The 13,547-nt window shown below is 41.6% G+C and overlaps 2 protein-coding genes across 2 annotated transcripts in view; both read right to left on the bottom strand.

The window, feature by feature from the left end:
- Nucleotides 1-5,450, bottom strand: part of ptpn4a (protein tyrosine phosphatase non-receptor type 4a) — a 78,685-nt gene extending 73,235 nt beyond the window's left edge. The window contains exon 1 of the mRNA XM_089002649.1: nucleotides 4,867-5,450. The gene's annotated coding sequence lies outside the window, so the exon portion shown is untranslated. The remainder of the gene's footprint in view (nucleotides 1-4,866) is intronic.
- A 1,884-nt stretch (nucleotides 5,451-7,334) lies between these two features.
- tmem177 (transmembrane protein 177) lies at nucleotides 7,335-12,841 on the bottom strand. The gene is made up of 3 exons (XM_089003290.1): nucleotides 12,682-12,841; nucleotides 11,637-11,876; nucleotides 7,335-9,029 (listed from the first exon to the last, which is right to left on the bottom strand). Exons 2-3 carry the CDS (start codon nucleotides 11,835-11,837, stop codon nucleotides 8,298-8,300), a joined length of 933 nt encoding a protein of 310 aa, XP_088859416.1. The 5' UTR covers nucleotides 11,838-11,876; nucleotides 12,682-12,841; the 3' UTR covers nucleotides 7,335-8,297.
- Nucleotides 12,842-13,547: the final 706 nt, after the last annotated feature.

Below are 13,547 nucleotides of genomic sequence, written 5' to 3'. Positions count from 1 at the left end.
AAACAATATTATTACCTATACTGGAAAAAAGCAGCTGTTTCTTCCGAGATCTTACAAAGAATCCATGTCTACACGCATGTTACTCATGGCAGGAAATCTGATCTGAAGCATTTGTGTCATACTAAGCACACGAGGCGACAGAATCTGTGAGAATGCCGGTATGTCATCTCACGTGAATCACCTTGAAGATCCTCACACCCGTAGGACACGTATGATAGTGGCCGGTTGCTCTAAAATGGGGGTTTACCAACCAAAGCGTACAAAACACCTCCCCCCGATAGACTTCCAGGGCAGCGGGACATAACATAAAGCGCACAAGATATAGTGCATTTGCCATTTCTGCAGCAGTGTGACAAAAGGCGTTGTTTTAATAGCACTTCATTCTATATGCTACCTTTTTTTTTATTCTCATGTCTATATGCTGTACTGTAGACATGCCTCTTGCACAAAGAATCTTACCTTGGGAACTTGAAGGTCCCTTTGGGGTTTAAATCTGTGTCAGCCTCATTGACAAATTAGTAAATACACACTGTCAAAGGTGATATAAGTTTTTAATTGAGTATATATGCTATATCGCTGGTGTCGCACAATCTGGACTCTGCTCCAGTCAAAGAACAAGATCCTTCCCTGGTTGTCATGGTAACAAAAGACAGACTTGCCATTTGTTCAGCAGTATGTAGAAAGATGTTCTGTCACTATCTTGTACGAAGACTACATTCAGCAAGACAAGAATTAATGCGAGTAAATTGTATAGTGGTATTCAAATTCGTCTTCCATTCCCTTAAAAAAAAATAATCACAGATTAATTTTTTTAACATGCATTGGAAGTTGAAGGATGCTGATGTTTTACACTCATAACCTCAAAAGTGACCAATTGCGAACTTTCCTATTTGGTAAACTATGCTTTATCTTTAATTTAAACTAACTCAACCTTATATTAAGCAGTTTGCGGTTAAATCTCGATCAATTGCTAACCACTACGACTACCACCAGCAATCCAGACCTTTCTCTGAACCATCTTGTTAACTTTACCACCACGCTGGCTTCAACACCACAAAGACCCCCATCTGCCTGTCGGAACGCTAATGGGATCTTTGCTGTCAAGGCAGTCGGCCATTAAGGGTGGTCAATGGTGCTCTACTTCATTTTTCCAGATTTCCAAAAGAGCAAAAAAAAGCACATGGGTCGGCACAAATAGGGGGGGGTCAGTGAATTGTGATTGTTGTTAGGTTATTTTGAAAAGAAAAATTGCAAGTGGAAAATCATCAGGTCCTCTTTGGTCCCGTTCTGCACAAAGGGACTCTATGAATAATATTTTATTAAGAATAATTAGAATCTCTAAGTATTATTTGGAAAATCAGATACATCTGATGGTGCCTCCGTCAACACATGTCTTGCTATTCTAGGGGTGGGGGGAGTTGTCAAAACATAATTTTAAAGAACAGCTTCTTCAAAATATAGAATAGGTCAAATGATGTGTCGACAGACAATGTAGAAAAGCCAATTTTTTTTTTCCTCAGGCCAGATGCCAATTATCAGTTATTAAGCAGGTCGATATTTGGAGCCAATATTCATTTTACAGGAAAAAAGGAAAGACTTGTGCACAAATTTTAAAAACAACAAATGTCAGCATTTTGTAGAAATGTCTTTCAGCATAAATAAATTATGAAATGTTGTATTAACATTTCACTTAGCTTTGTCTAAAACAAAGAGTTCAGGAAGTTCAATGTAGAACATTATGTAATTATAATAATTATGAGTATATCATAATTCCCTGTGGGTTTACCAATTTTAATATGAACGCTTATTGCCCAGCAGATGTTTTCTTTTGAAGACAGATACTGATAATTATCAAAATGCCAAATGTTGCTGCCTATAATCAGCACGGAATATAATTCCATTTGGATTGGATTTACCTTTATTAGTCTCTCAGTGGAGAAATTTACAGTTCACAGCAGCAAAGTTATGAAAGGAAGATGAAAGGGAAGAAAGAAGTAGAAAAACAAAATACAGGAGCTGCTGGAAATTGAAGTCAAAAGAACAAAAACAACTCAATAACAAATATGACAACATAAAAACAAAGAGTCACTCATTCTTAAGCACTTTCTGTACCCTCTTTGTTATATGCAGCCAGCAGTTCTAGATAAAAAAGGAAATGATCAAATTGTCCTTTTTTATCAGTGGATCACAAAGGTCATGGTGGAATGTGCATGTCTACTACAAACTAAATGTTGAAAAACAAAGCTGTAGCATCCATTGACGAAAAGAGATTGTCTCATCTCCTGTCCCACGTTAATCCGCTTCAAGACCAAGTTGTGACAGTTCCACATACACATTGGCGCTTTGCGCTGATGCTCCTTTCTTCCCATCTTCTCCTCATCTCATTTTAAGGACAACCGATGCCTCCGGACGAGTTGTGTCCATAATTTGGAAAATCATTTCAAATGATTTCTACTGAGCGTATTTGACAAAGATTCCACCGCATATAGCTATATTTCACGTTTTAAGACTGAATATTCAGGAAGTCTTGTTTTCGAGTTGATGACGATCCCTGACGTGATGTCACATTTGGAACGCCCCTGACCGAGGAAGCAACACACAATGCATTTTGCGGTACTTTGTTTGGTCTGAAAACTTCGTGTTGATCCGTGTTGATTTCGAAACTAGAAGGAAAACACATAAGTAACGCGATGGTGAATCGTTGTGTGTTGCACCAAGACTACTATTTGATATTCACTGACACAAATTCCCAGCAGACAAATCACTGATTTGTGGCAGATTTTTGACACTTTAAGTCCTTTTTATTGGTGTTTTGCTTTTGACTAAAAATATCAGCCTGCGTGCTTTGAGTATTTTAGATGCTATAAAACGTTTTTATGATGTCAGTTAGGAAACAAAAAATGTGTTGGTTGTCCTTTAATAGACAATATCAGCAATATCAGTACAGTCGTCCTTTTAATCAACATAACTTACTGTGTAATATTTTGGAACATGCTCGCATATGAGGCAAACTAAGTAGCAAACATGTAACCTGGACTACAAAAAATATCCTGAATGGGGTGGGGGTGACTCTCAGACTTGTACGACAGAAAATTTTGTTGCCTGTGGTGTGCAAAGGTTTGACATTTAAAAATTTCAACAGCTGATGAGTAGATTATTCATTCATCCATTCATTAATTTTCTCAACCACTTTATCCACACTATGGTGCTGGAGCCTTCCCAGCTGTCTTCGGGCACTAGTAGGGGGAGACACTGGACTAGTTGCCAACCAATCCCAGGTCACACAGAAACACACCACGATCTGCACTCACACCTAGGGATAATTTTGAGTGTTCAATCAGCCTGCCGTGCATGTTTTGTGGGAGGAAACCGGAGTACCCGGAGAAAACTGACACGTTAATATCATAGATGATTTGTGAAGCCAGGGGCCACAACTGTTTGAGCTCTTAGTCAGCCAGCATGTCTCTAGACATGCCTAACCCTAACCTTGCGATGAAACGTAGTTGAACTCTGTCCAATCACATATTATTCTATTTTGCCACCAAACAGTTGCCCTTGGCATTACAAATAATAATGAGTTGAAGAGAAGCACCACCATTAATAACATCTAACAGTATAAGTGTTGCATATTTGATTATCTATTTGTTTCTGTAGTGGGTCAGCAAAATGTGCCAGAATGTGAAACTGGTTTATGATGCTCAAATGGTTTGGAACACATGCTCTAGTATAAACATAGTAGTCAAGTATTTAGCAGCATGGGAGCTTTTGAGGAGATCGAGATATCTCTTTTAGTGATCCCTGATGAGCCCTGATCACACAGTGGCTGCTTTGAAGGAAAACACATCCCACATATGACTGCTCAATAATCCAGCCACCCTTCATTGAAGGCATCCTGACCAAAAAATGAAGATTACGCAAATGCAATACAAAGCGAGTGCTGAGTATGCACACAAACGGGCAGAAGCTGATATGATATGAATATGATATCTGAGCTGCAGCAGGCAGCAGAGGGGCCGACTGCGACCCAAAAGATGTGGCACGGATGGTGGAGGATTACGTCATCGAGAAGAAAAAAAAGAATGAAAGGAGGACGCCTAAATTGCATGCAGTCTTCAATGGCATTACTAAACACTGCACCGCTTTTTGATTATTCACTGTTCTGTACAATTAATGACACCCAAGACAAACACAAAGACAAAAGTTGACATGAATGGTATAATGATTCCAAATGAATGGGGATTGAAAATGCATCGTTTAATTGTCACAATCTTCCCTCACCATGTTTTACTTTTGGAAGCGCTCACAAATAAGCATGTTGCTCTCGATAATTGTTGATTCGTTTTCGCCCTCTCAAATCAATGTGCGCCATAGAACTAGCCCTGTTCACCACCAACCGGGCTGTCATTAATGGGGCTTATTGTACACTTTGCAACGTTACAATGAATGACCTATTAACGAATGGGGGACATTTATGTTGACACACGGAAGACTGAGGGATATAATGATTCAAAAACGCCACAAAGCGCCATACAAACATGTTGATAATTGATCATTTTGAGGTGTTTGGTGGCCATAAGTAACTGCGATATGTTGAATGGGCAAAGCAGCGTTAGCAAACAAGGGAGCTACACACGAGTGATCTACATTAATACTCTATCTATATTTAAAACATAGTAGTCGTTACAACATTTGATGTTACATTTGACAATTCGGAGAAGCGTTAACGTAATGTTAAGTGGAATTATTTCACTTGGTGAGGCAACTTGGAGTAAAGTGACAGCGCCGAGCTAGCCGGCGATGCTAGTTAACGTCAGATGTTTGGAAAGGTTAGAAATCTTTGTAAAAAGCTCTATATGTTTTTCCTACCGTCATAAACTGCTCCGGGGGCGTCCAGTTTTCAAGGAATATAATATTCGCCGTATGAGGAAATTGTCTTTCAGGGTAGGGCGACGAAGCCCGAACATTCAAGAGGAGTTCGCCCACGGATGCCGAGGAGACCTGGGCATCGTTACTACGGACGGTCGGTCTTCACAAGTGGTCTCAGTCTGCCGCTGCCTCACACACATCCATCCGGAATTGAGAGGGGCCTCCACCGGCCGCGACCATGCTACGACTGCCTCCGCAGCCACGGATGATAATCCACGAGACGTTCCGTGAGCCTCCGCAGTAAGCATTGGCTAAACGCAGCTAATGTCAGTCACGTCAGGCTCAGTCTAAATAACGGATGCAAATGCAACAAAAAAATATATATATAATCACGAAAACTAAATTGCTTTGTCGATTTGACCCCAAAATCTTTCGTTTGTGACTTCAGGTGCTCGTTAGTTTTCTTCAGCTTCCCTCCGTCTCACTGCAGCTGCTCGTCTGAGCTACACAACAGCGGCGAGAGGCGACGTAATGGCGCAATTGGAGCGCGTGGAGGCGGGGCAAAAAGCGGGATGTGCGCTAGTTATGGAGCGCACCCAGGTAAATGGCATTAACGTTTTATGTGTTGAGCTCCTCACCAGACGCGCATGCGGAGACGACATTGTCGTTCTTTACCAGGGGACATTACATTACGACGTAACCTAATTTTCCAGGACTATTTTGATTTTTTTAATATTGGATATTAAAACAAAATGTTATGAATACATAAAAATCCTCGTTTGTATTCATTCATGTTTTGAACGCGCTGCCATGTAATTCATATTTCTTGCAACGCGGACACGTCCTTGTGTGGGCTGGAGTGGCCTCACGTGGCGGACAATGTAATATCAGCCTGTACACAACAGCAAAACAATGGGCCTTTGTGCTGTCCCTATCAATGGCACACTATTAAGTACATATAAGAAGATGAAGAGGAGACGGTGACTGTTGCTGATAGGAACATCCCAAAACAACTCACACATGATGGACTGGGCCACAATAATGCAGTGATGGTTTTCGTTTGTTTATTTATTTATTTTGATTAATTTTTGTTTTATAGGCATTCAAAGCTGAGGAATTGTTCCATGGTTCAAACTTAATACTATGGAATATCCACCCAAAAACGGGCGGCCCGGTAGTCGAGTGGTTAGCACACCGACTTCACAGTGCAGAGGTCGCCGGTTCGCGTCCCGGTCCGGCCTCCCTGTGTGGAGTTTGCATGCTCTCCCCGGACCCGCGTGGGTTTTCTCCGGGTCCTCCGGTTTCCTCCCACACTCCAAAAACATGCCTGGCAGGCAGATTGACCACTCCAAATTGTCCCTAGGTGTGAGTGTAAGAGTGACTGTTGTATGTCTTTGTGTGCCCTGCGATTGGCTGGCAACCAATTCAGGGTATCCCCCGCCTCGTGCCCGAAGACAGCTGAGATAGGCTCCAGCAACCACCGCGACCCTAATGAGGAATAAGCGGTACGGAAAATGAGATGAGATGAGATGAGATGAGATCCACCCAAAAACGAAACACGGGATTCTGTGACTTTAAGGACTGTCTGGTCTCCTAAATTGCTTCAACCATGCTCTGACCTGAGCACAAAGGGGTTCCATGTAACAGCTGGCATAGGGCCAGACACTGTTTTCGGGACCTTGGTGACAACGTGTTGGGAATTTCCATGCACAGTTCTCTTTACTCGTAGGTATAGCAATAACTGGTTGCCAAACACTCACAGATCACATCGAGACAAACCATTCGCGCTCACATTCTCCTCTACACAATTTACTGTCTTCTGTGTAATTCTGCACAGAAGAACCTGACCCTTGCAAGGTCCAAAGAAAGACACGTTATCAAGCCAGCCAATTCTGCAATATTATTAATGACAAGCTCCTACATTTAGTTGAATCCTCAGGGTACCTGACTAGAAATTTAATTAAAACACATATCCGAACCTCGTTATTATGCAGACGGATGACCTCGGGGAATGTGGTGTGATGAGTTCCAAGGTCCCACTGAGGTGGATATTAAGATGATTATCGCCAAACAAATTAGCCAGTCATGCAAATGTGTGCACGTTTTTCTTAGTTATGGTTGTTTTCCTGGGCTATGAGGGGGAGAAGAACATCTGGAGACACACCACGCTGGAGGGGGAAAAAGACTACAGGGGAAATAAATTACTTGCACCATAAAAACAAATAAAACATGTATTGCCTTGGTGTTCTTTTCCGCAAGGTATGGCACATTTGCTTTCTATGTCATACCAAAAAAACATACACTCAGCTGCATATAATTGCAAGTATGCTCCCTCCTAGTCATATTATTTTTCTAGTACAGGGTTTGATTCATATCTGAAGAGAGCCATGTGTACGACAGCACTCATAAACTGTCATTTCAATGCCGGACCTTAAATTGTAGATAAGCACTGCAGTTGGTAGGCATAATACTTGGCCATTTTTGTTGATTGTTGACATTTGTAAGGAATTTATGTATCGGTTCAACCAAATTTTGTTAACGCAAGAAGATTGTTTCTATTAAAATTATGTAATATAAGATAGCAGTCAAATGTGCGTTTTTAGTTGTCATTGCGTACAACCCTACTCCTATGGAAGTACAGTAACCTTAAAGGACAACCGACGTCCCTGGACAAGTTGTGTCCATAATTTGTAAAATATCTTCGAATGACTTCTGCTGAGCGTATTTTAATAAGATTCCACCGCATATAGCTATATTTTACGTTTTAAGACTCATGCTGAATATTCAGGAAGTCTTGTTTTTGAGTTGGTGACGAGTCCGTACGTGACGTCACGAAAGGACCACCCACTGACCGTGAAAAGGACGCATTGTCGCATTGTCCTTCCATCACGTCAATGTATTTTACTGTAGTTTTTTGGTCTGGGGACCTCGTGTTGCACCCAAAAGCCGCCAGAGGGCGTCCAAGCGCCATTTAAGAATTTATCAGCCTGTGGAAACGGAGGTGGCCACAGGATGTCGCCATTTTGTGCCTCTTTTTTGTGAGAGATTGTCCCCCAATGTTGCCTCAAAATGGCCCAAATAAATTCTTTAATCGATTGCAAACATGTATGCTTTGCTTTTCAGAACTATTTGAATCATATTCATAACTGGATGTGTAACAAGAAAGCATATTCTCCGAATCTGAAGCCATTGTTTTGATTCACAAGCAATGCAAGATGTATTGGCGTGACGTCACAAAATGGGGGCGGGACTTTTTGAAAATGCCCAATTCGCAGCTCAATTTTTTTGCAGATTTTGGACACTTTAAGTCATTGTTATTGGTGTTTTGCCTTTGACTAAAAATATCATACTGCGTGTTTTGGGTATTTTAGATGCTATAAAACGTTTTTCTGGTGTCAGTTAAAAAACAAAAAAGTGACGTCGGTTGTCCTTTAAATCTTGTCCCTTTTCATTAGCGCCAGGATGCCTTCCCTTCTTGAGGTGTACGGCGTGTGCTTCAGCTGAAGGATGGTGGCGGGAAACAAGTTCCCACTGGGCGCATACATCTCTTCTCCTTTCTGTCCCATGAGTGCACGCAAGGTTTTGTTTCTGGACAGAATCTTGTCATAAAACTCAACCCCGCCCTTTGCATAGTCACGGGAAACCCCGGCGGCACGCCGGTCCGAGTTGTAATCCGACCACTGGGTGACAGCATCCAAGCTGAGAAAGTAGGATACGGCGCCGAGACTCAGCGCCACAAGATTAACGGCTCCACGAAACAAAGCGGGCCCAGCGTGAAGGTTGAAAATTTGCTTCAACACCACACTGTACACCCAAACCCCACCCAGGCAAATGGGGGCAACTGCAGCACTCACAATGGGTGCGCCTGACTGCAAACGCGCCACTTCTCGCGCTATAGCGAATTTTTGTGCTTGGAGGGAGAACACCAGGGAGTCCTTGAGAGCCGTGCCCATCTCACTGTCCCACACCACTGCTTTGCCATTGATGAAAATAGTCCGGTTCGTGATTCCACTGTGGTCATTGTCCGTGCTGTTAAAGTTCGCTGGGATGCCAATTTGGGCCCCTGCGGGAAGCCATGGGACACCAGCGCTGACTGGATGAAAACCAAAGGAGGCAAAGGCAGAGAAGTTTTGGGATGAGCTACCACTGTAGTCTTTTAGCACCTATGAATGACAAGATTAACACACAGGTTTTAGTATAATATCACTGGGATCTATTTTATTGCTGGTATTGTACACTCTTTATTGCATCTTGGGAAGTTTATTTAGGGAGCCTGATGGTGTCAGAGTGCCCGGTGGAAAATATGCGCCGCTTTTGGTTGACCATTTCCTGTCACGATCTAAAAAGAAGAACTGTGCCTTATGCAGTAAAATCATTTTCAGCAGAATCCCACAATTCAATAGATATCAACAAAGCTGTTGATACAATGGATTTTGAAGGAAAGGCGAGGGTGGGCAATTCATTGAGGCTCAATGGGAATAGCAAATGGGCTGGTGCTTTAAAGCACTTTTCTACCTTTGGTATTAACGACAGTTTACACTGTTTCCTCATTTACTTACTGATGATGGAGTTTCAGCAGCACCTGGATATTTTGATACGGTCGCTTGGGACACAACCTACCACTGAGCCATGCCGCCCAAAACTACTAGCCTGTATCCTCCTTTGTTTTCAATCCTATTCAGAACATGTGAAACATCTTTATCAGCTCCAACTTGTTGTGAAATATGCCTGTTAACTGGGATGGCTGGCAATGAATGGGTTAAAAGAAAGTGATAAACAGTGGCAGACCAAACAACCGAATATCTAAATAAATGATCAATCTACATATCCCGCGTAACTCAAGTGATTTTTATTCAGAGAAAGTTGTAGATGCGCCTGTGTTCAGAATTTGCCAATGTCATGCATGTCCAATATCAATGCTTGTTAAATGAGACTCTGCATGTTTGCCACTACAGTGATAACTCAGCTCACGGACTTAATTGGTTTGCGAGTAAGGCAAAAGTTCATATGCCAAACATATATTTCCCATAAGAAACCATTAAAAATGAGAATACTCCGTTCCCAGGTCCCCATAAAACATTATTTTCTACTAAATAAGTCTTAAAATTACACAAAATATACCTTATTTTATGTACAATAAATGTGCTATTGTACAGTATTGTAATTAAAGAAATAAACTGGCTAATAAAGTCGTTTTATTTACCTTTGTGATGGTCGTGGATGTAATTGCCTCTTGATGATATGCAAGTGAAGTTGCCGTGCTTTCTAGGTGATAATATACCCTCACTCACACTGTCCCCTATCTGTTTTTCGTTAATCCAAATCAACACAAGTTTTTCAATCTCTTCTATTGCCTGAGACCGTTGCTTAGACAACACAGAAACACCCTTCGCCACACGTTGCATGGTAGACTTAGCGTACTGGTACTGGACGCTAGGTCACACAAACGCACACCTCGTTCGTGTTTTTCGATGATCTTCTTCTGCTCAACCATAATTTTCTTTTGTGTCCTCTTCGGCTAAACACTAGCTTGTGGTGGGGTCTTTTTCGGTCGCATAATAGCAAAAGTACTCCACTCGATAACAAACAACGTCAAACAGCGCTGAAAGTAAGGTGGTGATGAAAACTAGTCCGCAAGCCCCCGTGGCACTGTTCGATTGTGTGGTTTGGTGTTCATCCGCCGAAAACTAGTCCGCCAGCCACCGTGGCGCTGTGTGGTTTGGTTCGTTTGCCAAAAACTAGTTCGTCAGCCAAGATTATATGCTCGCGAATTTAACGGTCGTAAGGCGAAAAGTTTGTGAGCTAAGGTATCACTGTATTTATAATCCCTCTGTTCAACTAGGTCTTTCTTGACTTTTTTTTCCTTTCTTGACCTTTTTTAAGCAGAAGCATAAAGGTTTTGTGTGCCATTGACATGTATTTTGAAATGTTCATAATTCCGTTCACCTTGAATGTCTGGAAGTTTTACGTCTGTGTAAACTCTCAGTCGTACAGGAGTGGTCCATCGATGAGAAGGTTTCTTCAGCCGTCATCTGTACAAACTTGAAGGCTTCGGACGTTTCGCCTCCTATCCAAGAGGCTTCGTCAGCAAACTAAAGTCTGACTGGTCGTATCGGCCCTATTTATATATCCCTAAACTCTACACTACTACTACTACTACTACTACTACTACTACTACTACTACTACTACTAGAGTAGGGACCTATCATAGCTGTGTACGGCACCGCCATGGCTGGACATTAGGGATATATAAATAGGGCCGATACGACCAGTCAGACTTTAGTTTGCTGACGAAGCCTCTTGGATAGGAGGCGAAACGTCCGAAGCCTTCAAGTTTGTACAGATGACGGCTGAAGAAACCTTCTCATCGCTGGAAGTTTTAGTGAATGTAGAAAATGTTGTTTTAGTCAGGGTCCAATAATGGTTGCAAAGATGTTCGCCAGATGTTTTTTCTTGTTGGTATCAAATTTTGAACATGTTCAAAATTTCAGACAATCGTTCAGCACACAACCAAGAAACGTTTCACATGAAGATTTTGTCCGACAGTGGAATTGTCATGCTCGTCATGAAAATTATGCTCGGATATACAGCAGGATTTTTTTTTTGTAAAACAAATACCGTTTTAACAAATTACATTAAATTACAGCGCTTTGCATTATCTTTTGTAGCAATTTCACTCTTCTGCTGGTATGACAACATTAAGTATAACTTGAAAAATGCCCCCCCCCCCCCAAAAAAAAAAAAAAAAAAAAAGTAATTTAAGTACCTACCTGCTGAAAAAGGCTGTCGAGCTTGTCTGAAAGGGTGACTGGCTCTCCATTGTACCAGGCCTGGTAGAGCTGGCGGTACGACACGTCAGGGAATACATGATGGAACATGTTGGCGGCAAAGACGCCACCACAGCTCGCCACGAGCAACGAACTTCTATACTTCTGAAGAAGCACCATATATTTGAGGACGCGAGATGCCATGTATTTATTTTCTTTGGTGTCCGATTTTGGGGGAACAATCTGAGAAGATAGATGACAAGGATATATAACATCCAATGCACATAATTAAGGCATGAATACGATTGGAGCCAATATCAGCTGTCATTGGGCGGTAAATGAAGTACTCTCTGAACTGGTTGCCAGGCATTTGCAGGGCACACATTGACAAACAACCAATCCTGCTCACAAACACACCTAGGACAACTGAAAGTGTTGCATTAGTCTGCCACACATGTTTATGGGATGCAGGAAGCCCCAGACTACCTGATGAAAAACATTACAAATAATGCATGGCTGACTGATTGAACATTCTCTAAATTGTATCTAGGTTTGAGTGTGATCCAGGATGATTGTCCGTCTGTTTGCCCTGCAATTGACTCGCAACAGGTTCACGGTGTCCCCCGCCCACTGCCCGCATACAGCTGGGACAGGCCCATGCACCCACCGCGATCCTTGTGAGGAAAAAAGTGGATCGGAAAAAGGATGGATGACTGAGAACTTTCTTAGTATACAAATATTGACTTTACTTCTACCCTTGTGGTGCAATGTATGGGCTTCACCACGTTTTGACCACGATGCAAAATTAGGTTACTTAATTTTGTCCACTTTTACACAATAGCGAAATTTAGAAAAACGTCTGACAGCAACAAATTAAGACGGCTGTCCATTTTACGTTATGTTTTATGTTTATTATTTTACTTTAGGTTCGCTGTTTTGTTAAGCACTTTGTTGCAGCTTCGGCTGAGGTTAAAGCGTTGTACAAATCAGCATGTATTGTACAACGCTGCAATTAAAGTTTAGCGATGGCTAACGGACTGTTACTTACATGGTCTCGCTCTGGAGAAATTGAACACAAAGCAGCAAAAATGACTGCAATTAGAGTTTAGAGACGCCTTAAAACGATCGTGTTGTCCCAGTCATTTCAAGGACAGTTGACTGTTTGCACGAATGTAACTTGACAACCATGACAACATCACACTACTTGGTCGTAAATCGACAGGGTTGCCGTACCGCACAGTCACGACAGTTGACGACAACCTACAATAAGTATCATAAATTATAAGTACAGTACATGTACTTCAGTGCTAAATGTCGTTTTTCAATCACCTTGTGCTCTGCAATTACGTGAGATTGACAAGCTTTGCACAAAACTAATTAATACAGTTTGTGTCACTATTCCAGCCACCCATGCCTTCAAACCTTCATGCAGCTCCGCTTACTTTTTGCATATTCTGTACTTGATGGAGTGGGAGTCATGGTTGTGAGTGATGTGTTTCTGCATGGCAAAGCCACAACAATACAGTATCTCAGACAATACAGTCACTTGAAAATAACTTTGGATCTTTATCCAATCGCCAGATATGTTTTATCATGAGACAGCACGGGGTATTTAAATTAGCCCCCTGGAACAAAATAATGAGCGAGCATTGCAAAAAGATTCGCTCACATTAATTTTCAGAAATAGGCATACAACAAAATATTTGTAAAATTATTTAATTTCATACATACACTGCTAAAATACCACGATTTGCAAATGGGCCATTAAAGTAAACTTTCCATAGTAAATATCCTGTCAAAGATGTTTGTTAACCACTTGATGAGTCATACAGAACAAAATACTAGTCATTGCCAGAAAATAAGGTTTGAAAATTGAAAAAAAAAGTTGAATATATTTGAAGTCAACAAATGTCC

Source organism: Hippocampus bargibanti, linkage group LG08 (genome assembly GCF_051943395.1).
Source record: "Hippocampus bargibanti isolate YZ-2025 linkage group LG08, ASM5194339v1, whole genome shotgun sequence".
Taxonomy (NCBI): Eukaryota; Metazoa; Chordata; class Actinopteri; order Syngnathiformes; family Syngnathidae; genus Hippocampus; species Hippocampus bargibanti.
The sequence above is the reverse complement of the archived record's forward strand: the minus strand, read 5'-3'. Positions and strand labels throughout refer to the sequence as shown.